General features: G+C 38.9%; 1 protein-coding gene across 5 annotated transcripts in view; it reads right to left on the reverse strand.

Moving 5' to 3' along the window:
* AREL1 (apoptosis resistant E3 ubiquitin protein ligase 1) overlaps positions 1-20,892 on the reverse strand; it is a 35,173-nt gene that overhangs the window by 12,007 nt on the left and 2,274 nt on the right. Inside the window, exons 1-11 of one of the 5 annotated variants that reach the window (XM_042463004.1) lie at positions 17,815-19,463; positions 17,016-17,154; positions 10,041-10,290; positions 8,125-8,184; positions 7,427-7,653; positions 6,164-6,401; positions 4,189-4,358; positions 3,923-4,103; positions 1,997-2,244; positions 1,228-1,305; positions 631-772 (exon numbers count right to left, since the gene is read on the reverse strand). In XM_042463004.1, coding sequence (XP_042318938.1) covers positions 631-772; positions 1,228-1,305; positions 1,997-2,244; positions 3,923-4,103; positions 4,189-4,358; positions 6,164-6,401; positions 7,427-7,653; positions 8,125-8,140 — 1,300 coding nt within the window. In that variant the 5' untranslated portion in view covers positions 8,141-8,184; positions 10,041-10,290; positions 17,016-17,154; positions 17,815-19,463. Of the gene's footprint in view, positions 1-630; positions 773-1,227; positions 1,306-1,996; positions 2,245-3,922; positions 4,104-4,188; positions 4,359-6,163; positions 6,402-7,426; positions 7,654-8,124; positions 8,185-10,040; positions 10,291-17,015; positions 17,408-17,814; positions 19,464-20,892 lie in introns of those variants that run through there. The other 4 variants (XM_042463037.1, XM_042463021.1, XM_042463028.1 and 1 more) reach the window with 4 other exon arrangements.

Here is a 20,892-nt window from a genome sequence, read left to right on the forward strand (position 1 = left end):
TCTTCAAAGAAATATCAGAAAGAAATCACTGAAATAAAACTTATCAGAATCTGGGGAAAGGTGTGTGATTGCTTACAAATAAAGGTGACTCTTATTCTATATTTTTAGGCAAAGACTGCTTTAGGCAGCATAGAAAACCCAGGAATCATGCAACCTTTGATGAAAATGCTTGCAGACCATACCACAGAAGTTATAACATGATCAGCAGCCCTATGTATTATTGCATGCAAGTTAGGTTACATTAGGCCTCAGGCAGTTGATTGCAACAGGTCCTGAAGCCTAATTTATGACCCTGGGACCTTCCCAGCGGGGGGGAGGGGGAGGGTAACGTGTCCACACAGATTGTCAAAAAATAAAACAAAAAACCAGAAAGTGGCAGGGGACCACTTCTGGGTCTCAACAAGAAACATTTTTTAAATGTCAAACAGTGCAGGGAGACTTTGCAACCTATTTAAAAGATGAATTGGTAGTCCTCTATATTTCCAAGGGACACAATTCACCCTCTACTATGGCCAAAAAGGTGTGTTCCAGGCAGTGTGGAGGCATCAAGGGCCACAATACAGTCGCACTTTGCCCAACCCTACATCAGACACTGAGCAACAGAACTTCATGCCCCTGACTCTTTTTTACCTATATTTTTATGCAGAGAGCGTATGAAAGTGGCCGCCAATATGTTCCTCTCCTTGCAGCTGAGCTCCACAGGAGGCTGGATCCCATCATCCACCACCAGTGTCAGCAACTTGTGCACAGGGTCAGGCCCATGGTAAGAAAACTAGCAGCAAAGAGATGAAGGAAAGGGTTGAGGGAAACCATCATTCACCAGAAAGCTCAGCAGACGTAGTGAGACCATCCTCTGCATACATTCTCTTGCCCCCTCCACCTGCTCAGACTCAGTTTGCAGGAAAGGTACTGTCAAACATTCAGCTGAAGCAATGCTTTCATAAAATTCCTCTTCCCACAGAATATGCCTCAGTACTTCTCTTGTTAGGGGGTGGACAAGAATTTTACAAGAGGAAAGAAGCAGAGTAATCAGAACAGAGTGCAACGTAAAGAGATGATCACAACAGACTCCCAAGCAAGACTGAAATTCTAAAATGGTGATGAAGAAATATTCTTTCAAGTATTTGTGATTTAGGCTGGCAAATGGAATAAACCTCTTCAAGTTTTTTCAGAACAACCAACACAAAAACAAAGCATACTCCCCACAACCCAGTTTCCTCAACTCACCTTGGTGCCAGGGCATACTCTAAAAGTAAAGAGACGCCAAGGAATGATCTTCAAGTAGAACTCCTTTACTGAGAATTGCTTAAAAGAAAACAGAAGGCATAAATAACCATGTCTTCATGAACACAGTAATCTCAAAGAACCTGAAAACAAATGAGTCCATTCTTTTGGATCAACATAACAAAAGTAATATAAATTATACAGGTTGAGTATCCCTTATCCAGAATTCCAAAATCTAAAATATTCAAAACATTCAAAAATTCCAAACTTTTTGAGCTACATACTTCTACTGTATTTGCAAATCTTGAGAGAGAAGTGAGGATCTGTGAAATGGCGAAAGGAGTGGATTCATGCCAAGGACTACACTTGGATTCCCACCATTTCACATATCTTGACTCTCTCCAGCCTCATTACTTCTCATTATGTATATGCAAATACAGATATTCCAATATCCAAAAAAATTCAAAAAGCAAAACACTTCTGGTTCCAAGCATTTGGGGTAAGGGACACGCAACCTGTACAATTTAACCACAGTTTAGATTACTGGTTAATATAGAAATGAACCAAGGAAGGACAATATTTTCTTGAAGTATTTCATGGTCCTTCATGGCACAGTACACACTCATCCACAACAGTGATGAAGGCTAACAGACAGAATGAAATAACTTCTGAAAGTTATTGATAACACCAGTCATACATAATAGCAAGAACAGGAATATCGCAAAAATGGTTCTAATAACATTTGCAGGACAAAATCAGAAGCTGTTGTTACCTTGGGTGAAACGTAACAATACACTTTTTTTGGTTTCTTCACTTTCTCAGGGGTCTGGCTGTCAGAAGGAGAGTCTTCATCCTCATCTTCAGTAGCAGTGGAAGGTCGGCGTTGTGAGGAACCCAAATGCAAAGGAGGAAGATGCCACTGTGTGTTGGCATAGCTACTAGCATTGTAAAGGTAGGCCTCAAAGTAGATACTGACCCCTGAGGTGGAAACGTTTCGCTCTACAATGTTCTTCTCATTCTCTGTAAAATACAAGATAAACAGACATAAAGTCTTACACTGCCAAAACTTTATTGCACTGTTCTAGGTAATACAGTAAGCCACTCTCCATTCAGGGTTTAGAATCTTTTTCTCAACTACCTTCTGTATGGATTGTTTCTTCAGGATTTATTATTGTTCCTCAACAAAAATTCATAATATGTCAAAAGCAACAGTTCTCATTGCCCACACACTTTAATTCTTCAGGTGTTTTCTAAAGTAATTGTGTAAAAATATTAGAATGACAACTATCCAGATGCTACAACAAAATACCTTGAGTGTGGCTCCTCCATGAACCTGAGGAAAAATACAGTCGGCCCTTCTTATACACGGATTCCAGCATCCACAGTTTGAAAATGTTCAAAAAAAGTATAAATTTCAAACCTTGATTTTTCATTTTTTATAAGGGACACCATTGTGCTATGTCATTATATTTAATGGGACTTGAACATCCATGGATTTTGTTATCCACGGGGGATCTTGGAACCAAACCCCAGTGTATAACAAGGGTCCACTGTACAATACACAGAAAATGGTAATATGTAGGCAGTAGATCTGAATATTCTTTATAATGTCATCAGATGGCAAGAGCTGCTTAAGCAACCGCCAACAACAACAATAATAATACTTTATTTCTATACCGCTCTTCCGAAACAATCAAAGCGGTTCACAGATCTGTAAAAATTATACATCATAAAAGTACACATCATAAAATAAAATAAGAGCTCTCTTTGGCTGGGAAGATGGTGTTGATAAAAGCTACTTTCGAGGAATTTATTTTAACTTTATAGATTTAGCATATTATGCAGAATACTTCATCTACCTGTTGTTGATGTTGTGTGCCTTCAAGTTGTTTCCAACTTATGGTGACCCTAAGACCTATCATGGGGTTTTCTTGGCAAGCTTCTTCAGAAAGCATTTGCCACTGCCATCCTCTGAAGCTGAGAGAGTGTAATTTCTAAAATAAACATGCTCTGCTTGTATTAAAGGTCTTTTAAGCATTAACAGCCAACATTTATTGTTGTTGTTGATGTTAACATTTATTTATAGAGCACTGTAAAGTTTGCACAGTATATAATAAGAGTCAAATAAAATAAGGGGTGGAAACGAATAAAAACCTGCCAAGCAGCGTACAATCTAAAACAACAACATTACATTATTAAATTATCTCTTAAAATTATACTAACATTTGGTAGTATAGCGTGACCCATAATGGGTTGAGGAGGGGCAAACTAGTTTGTGGACCTATGGGTTTGCTCAACCCTAGTGTAGACTAGTCATGCCAATGACAACTTTCATACCATTTCCCATAAAAATATTATTATAGCAGTTATCCTTTATTTACCAACAGTGTTAAGAGAGATGTAATCCATAACACAAAGCAACTTTAAAAGAAAAAGCCATGTAATTTTGAAAAATCAGTATGCAAAGGTATCTTATAACAACTTTGAGACTAACTGAAAGAAAAAAGCTGGAAGCATGAGCTTTCGTACACTTGAGCCTACTTCCTCAGGTGCAACTTTTTGAGAGCCTTTAGGGCTGAAGGGCGAGGTATAAATATCATAAATAAATAATATAAATAAACTTTAAGTGTCTCCAGCTGGTAACAGAATTGTGCGGAAGAAATGAAATAGAAGTAAAGATACTGTATTTTAAACTTACCACTTAGAACAATTATATCAAACTCTCCATTGCTAATAGGCTGGTTTTGGTAGGAGATGCAGGCACGGAAACATCCTCTACAGAGTAAGGTGAGTCTCAGAAAAACTTGACAAGTTTGTTGATTGGACAACACAGACTTTTCAAACAAAACATCAGAAGGCTCTTCTTCTTGGGGACCAAGCTGGACAAAAAGAACCTGTGTTAGGATATACTGATATGCTCTGGTCACATAAGAGATGAGACACAGAAGGATATATGTCACTTACCTCATGGATTGAGAGGCTATAATTGTGCTCATCTACCAGTGATAATGAGTTACTAGTAGGATTATCATATTCATCTCTGGGAACTATCTGCAGAGTGTGCGGCTGCCCACATGTCAGCACCAGAGTGGAGAAATGGCAAACAATTTTGGTTTTGGAGGGAACTACCATACCTGAAGGAAGTAAAAAAAATAAATTGAATTTCATGCAGTCTTACAAGGAACATATATAACTAGAGATATAAGATGTCATGGAAGTGAGATGAATTCTGAACTATCAAACCCTTGAGGGGAAAGTAGAAATCAACACTATTGGACAATGAAATGTGTGCAACAGACAGTTCAGAACTGTAAAGCAGATCACATAGCAAGGGCGGCTAAGAACTTATGGCCATTACACAGACATCCAAAGATGTTGCAATTGTAAGTATTGCGTATAATCCGCCCCGCACACTCAGATCAACCGGGAAGCAATTATTAAGAGTTCCGGAGGTCAGATTAGTTACTACCACCAGGAGGGCCTTCTCTATCTCGGCCCCCAATCTCTGGAACTCGCTTCCCGATGAGCTCCGCTCGGCCACCTCACTGAACCAATTTAAGAAGGGGTTAAAAACACACCTCTTCGAGCAGGCATACCCCTGACTCCTGACTCCCGATGTGCTCCCCCCCCTCGTCAGCACTGTTGAGCTGGCACGAGATGTGGTTTTATTGCTGTAGTTGGTGTTCTGATGTTTTATACGATGTTTTGTATTTTGATGATTTTAGACTGTATTTGAACATGTTGTTAACCGCTTTGATTTTTAGAAAAGCGGTATATAAATAAATTTTTTATTTTTATTTATTTATTATAGTGCAGCAAAAGGTAATTAATAAGTGGACTGCATCATTAAATATGCCAAGAATTCTTGGTTTGGATCTATTCTTTGAACCAAAAAACAAATCCTTGAAGAGATAACTTTAGTGGTAGATGATACTCCCAAGCAAGCTCTCCCACTCGATGAATTCTCCTCCATGGTTTACCCAGGAATTAAGAGCAATGAAATAGATAAGCTACCAGATGAAACAAAGGTGATGAAAAATTAAAATGCTTTCAGCTGAGGGCCCTTTAAGAGCTTCCATTATGCTGATAATGGTAGATAAGAAAGGAATGTTTCTCTATCAATACTATATCTACTTAGTATCAAATATATAGAAAAATCAATCCAGTTAACCTTTTTTAAAAAAAAATTCTTCAATATCTTTCCAACTTGGTCAGGAAGGAATATTAACAATCCTTGGGACCCCAACGTGACTTATTTGCTAAGCACTTTTTAGGTGAAATTGCTGATATCGACAATTATCTGAAACTAATTTTGCTCACAGCATAATGGATAGGTCCAGAGAATAGACTATTCAGATTTCTCTGGATAAACCAAAGATATGGAGAAGGTGCTAGGACAGTGTAGCCAACCACCAGTTCTTGTCAATCTTTACTTTAACATCTTAGGAGAAGCCTAATGGGTTGGGTCCAGAATATGACTAAGGTTTCGATGTCAGGTGATTCTAAACAATTAAAGGAAGTAGTTGTGCGACCACTCTTACAGGAGACCTTTTGCATCCCAAGGACTGCATCAACCATTGGTCAAGGTATTCAAGCATGAGGTTTCTGCACAACTCTGGACCAGTTTCAATTATGCTTCAGGCCAGGGTTTGACACTTAAAAAGCCATAATCACCCTTTAGAAAGTTTATTATTGTTTTAAATTCTAAATTTAAAAAATCAAAGAGTTTATAATCTAGAGCAGAATATCAATTTTAATAAATTAATAAATAAAATAATAACTTGATGCTTTTTCTCAAACCTTGGACATCGAATGCAACCCAGAATACTCACACTAATACTGATGATATATAAATATTAAGTGATAAAAGTAGTAACAATGTATTGTATTTGTTTTCCCATCTCTAGCTTGCCCTGTAGTTGCTTAAACTAGTACTTACCTGGCTGAAAGACTTTATAATAAGGACTGTATGCCACATTCAAGCCTCCAAGCTTTACACTGATCTCATAGCGTCCAGCCTTACGTACAGTGAATGCTACCTTCACCACATTGGAACTGGGCTCCTGAAGTACTTCTTGGGTCACAGGAATATCCATTGCTAGCTCAACATGACAGATGTGAACTCGCAGTCCCACAGGACGATGAGCAGGGAAGGGCTGACCATTCTTATAGAACAGCTGCATAATCAAGAAGCTCAGGTGAATAATGAGCTACAGAGATGTCAGGTAAGTTGCTTCAAGCTTTCTATTAATGATGCAGGTAGAGCAAAACAGTACATACAGTTCGCCCTTTCTTTATGTGGGGGATCCATTCCAGACTCCCACGCGTAAAACAAATACCGTCTATGCTCAAGCCCCATTTAAATGAATGGGGCTTGTGCATGCGGCGGTGCTTGCCCCATTCATCCCTATGGGACACACCGCCCCTTCTCCCAGCACGGTTTTCAGCATATGCTGAAAGCAGCATAAAGCGTGCTTGCATATGACGCAGGCGCAATGTATTTCATATCATGCTCAACTATGTCAATATGGAATTATCTCTGAGCTTCAGCACACTTGGCAGAAATGTTTAGACCATTAAAAAAAGATCACCTCCAACCATGCTTAAAGATAGATAACCTCCAGATTTATAAACAATGAAATCAATTGACTCAATAAAATAAATCATGCCTCTGAACAGATAAGACAGGAAACATTAACAGGATCTTTTGGAGGTCTCTCATTCATAGGGTCACAGTAAGTCAAAACTGACTACTTGGCACATAACAACAAAAATGAAGTGACAGAACCAAGCTCAGAAAGAAAAAGAATAAAATCATGCCATGAGATCATTAAATCATTTAAATCAGTGGTCCCAAAACTGTGCCCTTTTGGACTTCAGCTCCCAGAAGCCTCAGCCATGTTGGCCAATAGTCTGGGAAGAGTACAGTCTGGGGAACACTGATCTAACTCTAGAAGCCAGAAGCCCACATGAAACTCATTGCAGAAAATTTTTTATAGGAGATACCCCCTATTATTGTCCAGGTCTACAGTGATGCTGTCCACCAACACAAAAACTTTTCAGCCCCAAAACAAAATTGAAACAAAGTTTCAAAAAGGAATACTCTCATACTCATTAAAAAAGGAGTGGTGCCCTGTACTGCTTTGAGGTAAAGCCTCGATCTAATATAAGAACTGTTATGGAAAAAGAAAAGCTCCCTTACATGCACTCGGAAGGCCATGCTGTGGCCCACCTCACAGGGGTCTTTCCAATCCCAGAACACTTTGCAAGAGCGGGGGTCCAAGTAGTTGCCTCGCACGTAGTCATAAATGGTCCGCTCTCCTCTGCGATCCCGGTCCTCATGTTGGAGGAAGCTGACTACACGTGCGGCAAGCTCAAAGAGGAACTTAATGGTGAAAAAAAAAGCTACCACAGATACTGTGATCCCACCTGTAGCAAATAGAAAATAGAGACCACTTACTCATTCCATGAAAATGCTCAGCATCTATCACCATGAAGGATTTGGAACTTCAGGCAGAATTATGTTGGATGAAAACAGAAATGAAAAATCCAAGGAAGAAAAAAATCACCACACAGAGCCATTGGGAGGCATCGGGCAGCACAACTTAGGGTAGGATAAAAGGATAAAAGGTAACAAATTATCCCTCATTTAGTCCACCATGACATGGAAGCACCATTTGGATTTTCTGCCTCTGGCACTAAAATGTTTTCAGCAGTGGCTGAACCCACATCAAGAGGAAAAGAAGGGAGCTGTAGCAGGTCTGAGGTCAAGATTATGCCAAGAGAAAATATGCAAGTTAATGCACTCAGTATTAGCACAACAGCCTCTGAGATTCACTGAATTAAAAAGTAGACAATAAGGGTCTTTAAGGAGCCTCCTATGACATTTTATTTGCTTACCAATAACGTAAAACATTAGGTCCCTTCAATAAGACACACAGCTGAGGCTCACAGCTGCATCTGAAATGAAAAAAACAGACCCCAGTTCAATATCCTTTCTCATGGCAATCTCCTGATCAAACACCTGATTCCTATAAAACACAGCAGACATGCTCTAATTCATCCTCCCTCATATCTCTATCCTGCGCTTCAAGAAAAGAAAAATAAATGTATAATAGTTTCACAGCATGGAATTGTGAAGCCAAATCTGGTTAGTACTAAGATATTCTAAAATCCAAAACACATTGCAGAAATAACCCACTTTAACTGCCTTGGCTCAGTGCTAGGGAATTTTGAGAATTGTCATTTATTGCGGCACCAGAGCTCCCTGACAGAAAAGGCTAAATGTCTCATAAAACTACAGTTCCCAGAATTCCTTAGAATTAAGACAAAGAAGTTAAAGCAGTCCCAAATTGGATTATTTCAGCAGTGTATTTTGGACCTAGGTGTTGCTTTGAGTGCCAGAAAACTGAGTATTAGCAATATTCACCGCAAACGTTGCAGTATGATTAACAGCAGCAAGCATAAAAAAATACAAAAACCCAACATACACATGTCATTTTGGCATTCAGTAACGTTCATATAATTTATTCATATCCTAATTTAAATTTTTGAAAAAATTTCTAAAGCACCATAAATAAATATTAACAGAATCATATTAAAACAGAATGAAAGCCAAACAACACAGAAGCAACACAAAACAAAAGATGCAGTAGTAGCATCAGAACCAGCATTAATAAAATCCCTGCTGAAGGACCAAATAAAAAATTAAGAAGTCAGTTCTTAGCAACAAAGATAAAAATGAATGTGCTTCCCCTAGATATATATGCATTTTTGTACACATTTTTCAAGTGTTTCTGATTCTGTATACAGTGGACCCTTGTTATATGCTGGGGTATGGTTCCAAGATCCCCCGTGGATAACAAAATCTGTGCATGCTCAAGTCCCATTAAATATAATGACATAAAAAATGGTGTCCCTTATAAAAAATGGAAAATCAAGGTTTGCTATTTGAAATTTATACTATTTTTGAACATTTAAACCGTGGATGCTTGAATCCGTGTATAAGAAATTCATGTATAAGAAGGGCCAACTGTATATGCCACTGAGTATATTTGACTTTTTCTTGGAATAATGCATGGTTTAGATATTTTTCAAACGTGTGCATGCTGTCAAATGCATTATTTGTTTTTGTGGCTTTTGGAAAGCTTAGATTTCCACTGACAAATTGTATTTTAGTCTAAGATTTACAAATTTGTTAAATCTGTTTAATATATTGGCACAGCAAATTTCTTACATACCCTTCTTCCTTATATAGAAAAAGAAAAGGAGCTATGCTTCCTTTTCAAGATCCAACATTGTGTAGGCTCGCTTGCTTCAAAGATCATGCTGTCTTTAGAGGGCTATGTACCAAAATTTATGGGGACAAGACACTGATGCCTTGTTATTAGAAGAACAGTGTTCAGATTGAATTAATGAAGCGTCAACCAAATATGGCAATATATTTTACAATCGTGGTAGAACACAATTTGGAACACAGTTGGAAATCTATGCATTTCCTAGCTCTCAAAAATTTGAAAAACAAATTATCTAGAAGGAGCAGCAAATTCTATTATGCATCAAATCTGCATTTGGACCTTTCCCTGTCATGATTGGCAATATCCTATCAAGCTGCAATTTACAGTCAGCACTAGTATGCTTGCTGTTATATTCTACATGTGCTTCATTTATATTGCATTTTTATTAACTTTGATGGTTAAGATATTTTTATTTGGTATATTATAGTTATATTCACTTTTTTATGTGATATGACTAATTCCCTTCCACCCAAAGAGTAGTAAATGCTTCTTATTCCTGCAGCCAAGTGAAAAACATACCTTTATACACGTTTCCATGCCACAAAAGATAATAAGGAAGTGGCCATTCCTCAGCTGTTTTGTTCACCATGCAGAAAACAGGGAAGTGTCAGCAAGAACAGATGACTTCCAGATCAACATTGAGACAAATAATCCAGGAACTCACAATACAGGTGGACATGCACAGCTACAAGTTGACTATTCCAAGAAGTGGCACTCTGCATTGTCACTTTACAACATGTAATCTCCCAAAAACTTGCTAGGTGATTTCCTGAAATGAAAATCAGTAGTCACAGTAGTCACAATCAAATCATCAACACTGTTATGTATTTAAAAATTTCAACAAAGAAAGCAGAATGGCTTGGGGGCTTGATACTTCAGGAGGTACCTTTTGCTATATAAACATGGAAGAGCACTGAGATTCACTGGAAAGTTTTGCCTATGTACCCTTCCACTGAAAGCAACACATTACATGGAGACAAAAGAGAGGGCCTTCTCTGCAGTGTTGCCTTCTCATTGGAGGTCTGATTAGGCCAGTGACAGTACTAATTTCAGCTCCAAGTTAAACTATGCCTCTTCAGCAAAGTTTTTGAGTCCAGTGACCATGGCTTGGCTCTGAGGTCCTGAGTTCTGGATTTTTGTCCATTGTGTTATCCTGCTGTACACACACACACACACACACACAAAATTGTTTGAGCTACTTTACTGCCTATATCTGACCCTTAGATCTTTAGCTACTGGATACGTTATAACCATTTTAATTAATATATCAACAAACAAGAAATTCTGTATCATTTAATTTTTGAACTCACTCGGCCAAAGACTCACATTAGTGAGCAGCTGAGCAACACCACAAAGCAACATCATAAGCCAAGTTACATCACTTTTCTCTTGTTTAGATGTGCTGGACTTCTTTTCTGAGGCTTAGGGTCCCTTTGCACATTAGAATTTACCTACCGTATATACTCAACTATATGTTGAAAATTTATACACAAAAATTGACACTAGGTTGATTGATATACAGTAATACTGCTGAGATAGGTCCTGAAAAGAAGCACCTCCTCAATGTCCCACCTTGGAAGTGATTTCTCAAAGAGCTCCTGCAAGTAATGTAAGTGTGTGAAAGAGACAACTCCCTTCTCAATCCGATGTTAAAACCTTCCCTCCTCATCCCTTTCTGGATCTCCCTGGACCCCACTCCCCCCCCCTCCCCCAATTTTCCTTCCCTTCCCAAGTGGATGTTAAAAATTTCTCCCTCCCTAGATCTCTCCTGCCCACCAAACCCCATTGTCCTTCCCTTTTCAATCTGATGATAAAACCTACTTTCCTCCTCCTTCCTCTCTGACCACTAAACCCCACGCCTCTCCAGTTACTCCCCTTTTCAATCCCGTGTTAAAACTTTCTCCTCCAGCATCAGGGAAATGGTGTTAGGTGGTCGGGAGAGGACCAGAGAAAGAGGGAACGAAGTAGCGTTTTCCCCTTTACATCCTTTGTTATAAGCCCCTACGTTTTACCCTCAACTTATCTACAGATCACATCAAAATCTATGATTTTGGCCCTAAAATCTGCCGATTTATACATGAGGTCGACTTGAAAATGAGTATATACGGTATATAAATGCCATTATTGAAAACAGTGTTCTCCATGTTTCACAAGTTTACAGGTGCTTCTTTCAATGTAACTACAAATGGTAGGGAATTGCAGTTAGCAATAAGCTTCTGACACGTGAACAGTTTGTATACCTTGCAGGATAAACATTATTCCTACATTGACACAATGGGCCTGTACAGACAGGCCAAAATAAAGCTGCTTCAGGTCACTTTGGAGGCATGCTGTTTAAATGATGCATGCGTCCTAAGAAGCCAGAAGTTGTGCCAAAGCTGTGGTCCAGTCCTTAGGACTGGTGTGTAGCTTTGGCCTGGCTTCTGGCCTCTTAGGATGCATGCATCATTTAAACAGCATACTTCCAAAATGACCCAAAGCAGCTTTATTTTGGCCTGTCTGTATGGGCCTAATATAACCATATATTGGGATATAACCATATCTCAGTTAACAAAGCTGAAAGAGAAGCAACTTTTTACAAAGTTTTTTGATGCCTACCTGCTCCTTTTTCCTCTATCAAGTAAAAAGAGTGGGTTTTTTTATTTAGCATTTTATTTATTTAGATGGGGAGGGAAGGATGAAGAAACACAGACAATTGATGCTGGGTTGCAGCAGCATGTCTGTAGTAAACTATGGCACGTTACAGACTGCTGAAAAGCGGTAGCCTGCACCCGCCCCTTTCCCTGCCGGATCGGGGCCTCAGCGGCCAGAGCGGCAGCTGCTGAGGCCCCGATCCGCTGCTTTCCAGGCCACGGGGAAGCAGCAAAAGGCCACTTCCCCGAGGCCTGGAAAGGGGTGTCCTTGGGGCTTCAAGCCCCAAGGACACCCCGCGGTGGCGACGCAAGACCAGGAAGGAGCTCCATTTCGGAGCTCCTTCCTGCTCCAACGAAAGGGCACACTAAGCACTTGTTTGGAGGCGGCGCGTTTGTGACGCCATCATGGCGGCCCCCATGTAGATGGGGTGCCGCCATCTTGTACGTCCTCAGGACGTATTAGGCTTGGGGCGTCAAGAAGTGACGCCCCTTTTTAAACCTAGGACGTCCTGAGGACGTCCCTTATGGCGGTTTGTAACGCGCCTGTGTTGGGAAAGCATCAGTGTGGAAACAATGGCATTCTTCTCTAACCAATCCTATACAGTGGTACCCCGGGTTACGAAATTAATTCGTTCCGCGGTTAATTTCGTAACCCGAAATACCTTCGTAAGCCGAATTCCCATAGGCGCTAATGGAAAAATAGCTCTCTGCTGCCCTCCGGTGGCGGAAAATAGCGCCGCGGTTTTTTCGTAACCCGAAGAAACCTTCGTAAGCCGAAGCAATAAATCCCTATGGGATTTTTTCGTATCCCGAAAAATTCGTAACCCGGCGCATTCGTATCCCGGGGTACCACTGTACTGTAGTTGTTGTTTGTGTCTACCAAAAACAAGCAAGGCAAACAGCAGCTGCCTCCAAGTTCCAAGTATGTGTGAAAAGTACAAAATAAGGGGAGAACAGATAAACCTGGCCTTCCAGCTCCTGCCCACATGTTACAAAAGCAGCCATCTACAAATCTGGGCACCAACATGGAAATAAAAAAAAAATGGGGGCTGGTGAAAGAAAAATTAATCCCTGGATGCATTTTGGACGAATCCTCCAAGTAGTCTCTAGAAGGTTCAAAATGTTTTGTTCATTTATGCAAGGCTTAAATGAACTGGTTGCTTCATTTGACACATCTATATTGTTAGTTTTGAATAAAAGTTTGTTGAAACATGTTAAATTGCTCTTATTTTTTGTAGTGTAAGAACCTGTCCCTATTCTTTCCATGCTATTTCCGTCTCTGGTAACAATTTTTACTATTAAACAACTAATGCCCAGGAATACATACAGCAATAGCAGAATCTAGCACATCTAGTAGCAGAATTGCTTTGTATTAAGTTGCTTGGGTTGTCAAATGTTTGAGGTTTTTGGCAGCCCAAACATTGATAGGAAATAGCCTGAGAGACAAATGAAGGTGCGTGCATTTCAGCCATGGAGTCTCATAGTATCTGCCAGATTAGAACTCAAGGAATGAAAGACAGCTGGTATTCAAAATTAGACAAAATAATGTAGGCAAGCAAAAAAATAAAGTATTTTAAAGCCTAGCCTTTGATTCTTCCTCCTTATTCCATGAGTTTGACTTCTTTTTTTAACAGACACCTGAGATTTTGAGAAATGGCAATATGATAAACCCTGAATAAATAAAATAGAGTCAAGACAGATGCTAGCAAGCTGACAGAATAACAAATGTCCAGGTAAGTATGCATTGGACATCCAATTTGTTAGATGATTGGTGAGTATATGCTTCAACTACTCGTCTGCTGAGCTCACAAGCCCACACTCAAAGATGTGCACATCTTTCCACACAATGTCCAGTCTATACATAACTGTGCTGTGCTGTTTTGCACATCTTCCCCTCCTCCTCTCACACACACTATTGCCAGAGAGCACTTGAGAGAACCCAACTTTTTACTGGTGCAGGGCACAGGGGGGAAAGACCTGTGTCAGAGATGCCCTCAGAGATGTCATTGAAACCATCCCACAAAATCCACAATAATCATGAGCATACTGAGGGTGAGAAGTCACATTCTCTGAATACATTGATCTGAACAATGGACAAAGTGCTATCTTTCCAACAGAGTCATTACCTCATGAGAAGACAGTTCTAGATTCTGTGTAACAAGTGAGCAACAACTGAGTACTGTAATACATACCAGAAACAAAAACAGTGCTTCTATGGAAAAAAGCCCATTGACAGAACAGCCCATACTGTGTATTTGAAAAGCAAAAATTCTTGCCTATGACCAAGCTATTCAAAACAATAAGATAATGCATCTAAGCACAAGTATTATACAGCAATATTCTAGTGTAAAAATAAAACAATAAAGGGCACTGACATTCAGGAAAGGGAAACCCTAAACTAGGCAGTATTCAGAAATGTCTGGAGCATTTAGAAAGCCAACGTTTCTTGTGAAATCCCTGAGGTGCACTCAATTATTCCTTAAAAAGAGATATAAAGGGGAAAAAGTGAAGGGCCAGGAATGAAATATGTAGGAGAACTAATAAATAATTTCCATAATTTTCTAGGGCAAAGAACCTATTATTCTTCCCTCTTCTAGTAGAAAGGAGATTTTTTCCAAATCCCTTTATTGTACTTCAACAAAAACTCAGTCTTCAAGTGCTTCTTCATTCTGCTCATACCAAAGAAAATCCCACCTGCCCAAGCTTGCCTATCTTTCCGGTTTTCTGTTGACAAGAAATTAGCTTAACTTTCCAAGCATTCTGTCATAAAAAATATATATCTTCTTAAGTATATAGAACTGTTTATTAGGCAAGCAGGCATGTCAGCAAACCAGCACCAGCTCTCAAACTAAAGTTTCAGCACTAAACAAAATGAAGGTGCCACATCAACTCTACGATTCTATGATTCTATATCCAAAAATGCTCCAGTGGTGAAGGATTTATTTATTTATTTATTAACATATTTCTATCATGCCCTCTATCAAAAGATCTCTGGTCAGGCCCCTTTCAACCCTATGATTGTATGACTCTATACAATTTAAAACATATTAAAATAAAATAGTTTAATAAGAATTTAAGTAATGTATTGCAATTGTATTGTATCTATAAGAGTGGTTAAAAAAACCTGGAGTGAAAGAAAGCAGGTAGATGCATACTGTCACATTCTTTCAAAGAGCCAGTTCAATCCCCTTCACTGCTGGTGCCACCAATCTGACTAGGCTAGAAATGTCTCTACACTAGAGAAAGTATGTCTTCTAGAGATCCCTTCCTGAGAGAGGGTCATGAAGCTTGCTTCACCCAATACAGATCACATGACTTCTGCTTCAAATTCTGCTTGATTGCTGCAGGGATTAACCAGGCAGGCTGGACTGGATGGCCCTTGTGGTCTCTTCCAACTCTACGATTCTATGATTCTATGTGAGCAGTTAGTCTGAAGTGGGAATGGATGGAGAGAGGTGAGTAGTGTAAAGTCCATGCATCCTCATTTAATCTATACTATGTAATTCTCTACCCCAGCTGTCCCTCAATTGGTATTGAGATTCTGGAGAAAATCTGGTTTCAATATTGGAGGTATAAATTGCCCCCTCTCATTTTCTTTAAAAATGCCTATGGGGTCTCCTATCAACTAATAGATGAAATGCTCAATTTTGTACTCCTCAAAGTACTATTGCCAATTAATAGCAATACTGACAATTCATGTCAATGACTCTGTATCTTTCAAATAGTTTAACTGATAAAGTAAAAGTAAGTCAAAACAAATTTCCCGTGCAAAGAGATGGAGTTGTCTCTATGAAGTTCACCTTATGCATTTATGAAAACAAGGCCTTTAGTCAATAGACACACTCTGCCACAGAACAGTCTTCACTTTTTATGTTCACATTTCTTTTAAAATGAACATTACTTAAGAGTATATCCAGGGGTAGCTGTGTTGGCCATTTAGTAAATCCACTTTGGAACAATGGACGTTAAATTTCTTGGACTTTGAAAATCTCCTAGTTGCCATATGGCCAGAAGGAGGAGTCAGCCTGCAAGATATCCCCCTCCATACCATCTTAGCTAATAAGAGAAACAGCAAAATTCGGGCCTATGACTAACATCAACTTTTTTTCTCCTGTTTGGTTTGTAAGAAGAAGTCAGTGAAGCTTCGAAAACTTGCAACATGTACATTGTATATTTTGGTTGGCCAATAAAAGCATCAGTGTTTGGTGGATATTTGATCAGATTATTTAAGAATATTCAGTGATAGGGAATTATGACTGATCTCAGAAAAGACTTTGTTCGATATAAAAAAAAATCTAAATACAGTCTCAGATTTCTCCCTCCATTTAGGCAAGAAAAGTAACTGCATGAGACAATACTGGCATTCCAGCATGCCCTTCCATTAACATCCTTCATCTGTAATGAAATAACATGCTTCCTGCATAAATTTTGTCTGAAAACCTGACAACATCTTTCCTACTCTTTGGATTCAGCAATTCTGTTAGTGCTAGTAGGTATGTTACTTCAGAATTTTCTTTGCCTGAAAGCTGCCCTTACTCTGTTAGTAAATTTATCTCTGAGTCATTCACTTTATATGAAGTGACAGGAAAAGCAGAAAGAAGAAAGCAAAAGAAATGACACATGCAAACCATACTCCTTTGCACTACATAATAAATATATTTAATGGACCAGAAGAAGCTGGTCTTCATAGTCAGCTAGTTTCCAGCATACAGTAACATGCTAGAGAGCTAATTTGTATCAAACCACTTCCAACAACTTGGTAATAAATAGAGGAACTGATAAATTATTCGGAAGATTCCTATTTAGATGTCTCTTCCTTAAAACATTTTAACTATGTTAAACATATTTTAAACGTGTTTACTTTTATCATGATGATTTTTAGATGTTGTTGTGTGTCTTCGAGTCATTTTCAGCTAAGGCAAACCTATCATGGGTTTTCTCGGCAAGATTTGTTCAGAGGAGGTTTGCCATTGCTTTCTCCATGTATTTTGTTTTAATGGCTGTTGAGAGAAAAGCAGGATACCAAACAAATAAATAAAATGTAGGCTATTACCAGATTCCCTGTAAATGTTTTCCACCCTAATAGCAAGACAAATGAATGATAATGTTTTTTGTAACTAGATGAATCTGAAAGACTTACTCGAAACCAGACTCAAGGATATTCATGTGCAGCTGAAGACCATCCTTTAGAAAGGTTAAGTACTCTTGTATTAGGGTACACACTATTAAAAGTGGATACAAGGAGAGTACTGTATTCTGGTACAGGGGTACCCCGGGTCGTTCCGCCGCCGCTTTCGTAACCCGGAATACTTCGTAAGGCGAAAAAGCCATAGGCGCTAATGGGGAAAAGCCGCGATTTCGTGTGAAATAGCGCCGAAAAGCACCAAAAATTTTTTCGTAACCTGAAATAACCTTCGTAACCCGGAACAGTTTTTTTGAATGGATTTTTTTCGTAACCCGGAAATTTCGTAAGGCGGCGCATTCGTATCCCGGGGTACCAGTGTACTAATGATTTTAGAGGTAACTTTTTATGGAATTATACAGCATTTAGACCTGTTAATATTCTGTCCATAAAACTCTGTACCCTTCCATGTAATACTGAGAATAATATCATATTGGCTGCTATGAAAATAAGGTAACACTCTTTCTTTTACACTTACCAGTACTTGAATACATCCACATTCAGGAAAATGTGTCCTTTGTGTTAGTAGTTTTCTGCATCACCAGTGGTTTGCATAAATAAACCATGGACAAGTAAATACTATTAATGTGAAGCCCACCATGCTAAATGCGGCTCTCAGAGCTACTCTAACAAGATTTCTTATAATCTGTTTGCATGAACTCTGCATCTATTAAAACAGATTCAATACCCCGCAGTGGTACACATACCTTTCATCCATCAGAGCACAGAAACCTTTTATTCCTTTCATTCTTTGGATGTCCAATAGCAGTCTCCCCAAGGCTTTAAACTAAAACTACTCACAGTAGCCTGACAAGCAAAATGTTTGCGATACAATGAGTGTGTTGCTGGGTTGATGCCATACTCAAAAACCAGGAGATAAAGGAAGGAGCCGGGTGCCGCAGGGTTAAGTCTAACGGCCAGTGTTATTCACCATCTTTACAAATAACGTGAAACAATAGGTACAGAACATGCTCATCAAACACAAACATGGCACAGAACTGGGAAGGCTAGCCATTGCATTAAAAGACAGGAACAGGAACTAATATGACCTTGAGATAATGAAAAATGGGGCTAAAATTAACAAGAAAAACTCAAAGATAAATACAGTACAACATTCTGCACTTAGTAGGGAAAAGCAAAGGGCCTTCAATTGAATTTCTTTCTAAAGAACCATATATAGGAGTACAAAATACAAAGTACAAAATAACAAAGTTTAGATCTCTGTACAACATTCTGATGTCACACCGCCATACTATTTATCATGTCCCTTCAATTAAAAACCACAAGCTTCCTCAACTCTATCAAAAATTCTAAAAAGTTGTAACTGTACATAAAAAGTTTAACAATTAACTAAACTCACTGAGTGTGCCATAACAGTCATAATCAAGCTAAAGACTATAAAAATAGTCATGGGTGGAACAGCCAACCCATTTCTTTCTGTACTCAGTTTCCAGAACATATCTTCTGTTAGAAACAGAATTTCTTTTAACCTTAAGCCCTCTTTCTTAAAGAACAACTCTTTAAGAAATCCCTACGTTAGAATTTGCCTCACTTTATTGCCTGTCACTAGCAGTTTTGTCCAGTAAAAAAATTCCCACATAGAAGTCAGAAATGTACTTTATTACGTATGTTAAGATACACACATACATCATTGGATGTGCAGTAAATTTACTGCTGATTGTGGTTTTCTGCTTCACTTTCTACACATGAACTGGCATGCATTCATCAATTCAGTGTAATGCACAATGCTATATCTGTGCAGTTTCTGCACAAGGGAAGGAGATCTTTAGCAGAAACATCTTTTAAGAAGCAGCTCACAGAAGAATAAGATTAGAACAAGCATCTCCAAGCCAACTTGAAACACATTATCTAAACAGAATATACTACCACAACAACCATTCCCTCTAACACAATAGGTAGATACACTGTAAGTACACATCAATTTGTATTAAGAGGATTTAAAAGGTTTTCCTGAGTACTTGAGAAAATTAACCAGTTTAAACATACAAGAATTAATAACTTCTTCATTACAAGGCAATGGAGAGCCAGCGGGGCGTAGTGGTTTGAGTGTTGGAGACTGGGAGATCAGGGTCTGAATCCCCCACTCAGCAATGCAAACTACTGTGTGACCTTGGGCAGGTCACACTCTCTCAGCTTCAGAGGAAGGCATGGGCAAACCCCCTCTGAACACATTCTGCCCAAAAAAAAGTTGTGATCGGTTCACCTTTGGATCAACCTAAATCAGGAATGATGAGAAGGCACACAACAACAACAACAACATGGCAATCCAAGTATATTAGCTTCAGAGGCCATAGGCAGCCACACAAAATACAGACAGCAGATATTATGAGAACAACTAGGCAACAACCAATCTGTAGAACTTTGAAAATGAGGCTACAACCTTATGATGGTCTTGTCTGTAGAAGTACTGTATTATACAACACAGTATTACAATATAACACAGAAAGAAATGGGATTCAAAATTATTTTAAATGAGCCACTAAACTGGAAGTAATCCAATGGTTTATCTACTTCCATATTTTGTTTGTAAAGATTTCCTTAAGAGGCCTCTTATCATAAAAACAAGGTCAGTGTAGGGCAGAATTTCACAGCCTAACACATTAAATGACATTTCATATAACAGCTGAGAATATCCTATTGTGAGTTTAAAACTCCTGCAATTCTGTTTAATAGGAACAGAGGGGAACCCCACTTCCAGTAACAAGTCTATTCCTGTCACTGCTTTTAGTTCCTGGGCAAGTCACAATGTCGAAATCAAAGGGGCATTTATGACTGGCTTTACCTACAGGACAACTCTTACAGCACTGCAACCAAAACACAAACCACTGCTGTGAAAATCATAGGGAACCAAAAGACAGTTGAAAGAAAAAATGCCCAAATACCTGTTCTTCTAAAACAACAGCACAAGGAGAACGATACCTCACTGCAGCTGAATATGCGGGCAATAATGTAGAAATCGTTACAGGGCAGAAAGAAAGCTTTCAAAGTCAAGAGGGATCCTAGAGTGACACAACAGCTAATCCACCGTGAAAGAAGAAACTGCCAGAAAAGTGTCCCCTGTCATTCTTTGATTTCTTCAACTAATAAGAAACACTAATTTTCAAGACAAGTTTAAAATGGGAGGCTTTGGTGAAGAAAGCCAGAATGAGAAACTGAGTATTCATGAATGTGAGTTTGCTTCTCCTGCAAAGTGAAGGTAGAATTCAAGGACATGGCTGCATTAGTGTGGAAAATCAGTCTGCAAAGTGATCTTGCAGCACCTTTGAGACTATTTAAAAGAAAGAAGTTGGCAGCATGAGCTTTTCTAGACTTGAGCCTATTTCCTAAGATGTGTCAGACAGACCATAGATCTGTCTCTGTACTCTCCACTTCAGACACATATCTGAGTAAACTCAAGTCTAGGAAAGGTCATGCTACCAACCTCTTTCTTTCAGGGATCATTCAGACGTTGTTGCTTTTTAGCAGAATGATGTAAATAATCTCACTCATGCATTCCATGTTTGTTATTCACACTATGGAATCACATTGCTGGGAG

Source organism: Sceloporus undulatus, chromosome 1, assembly GCF_019175285.1.
Source record: "Sceloporus undulatus isolate JIND9_A2432 ecotype Alabama chromosome 1, SceUnd_v1.1, whole genome shotgun sequence".
In the NCBI taxonomy this organism is placed as follows: domain Eukaryota; kingdom Metazoa; phylum Chordata; class Lepidosauria; order Squamata; family Phrynosomatidae; genus Sceloporus; species Sceloporus undulatus.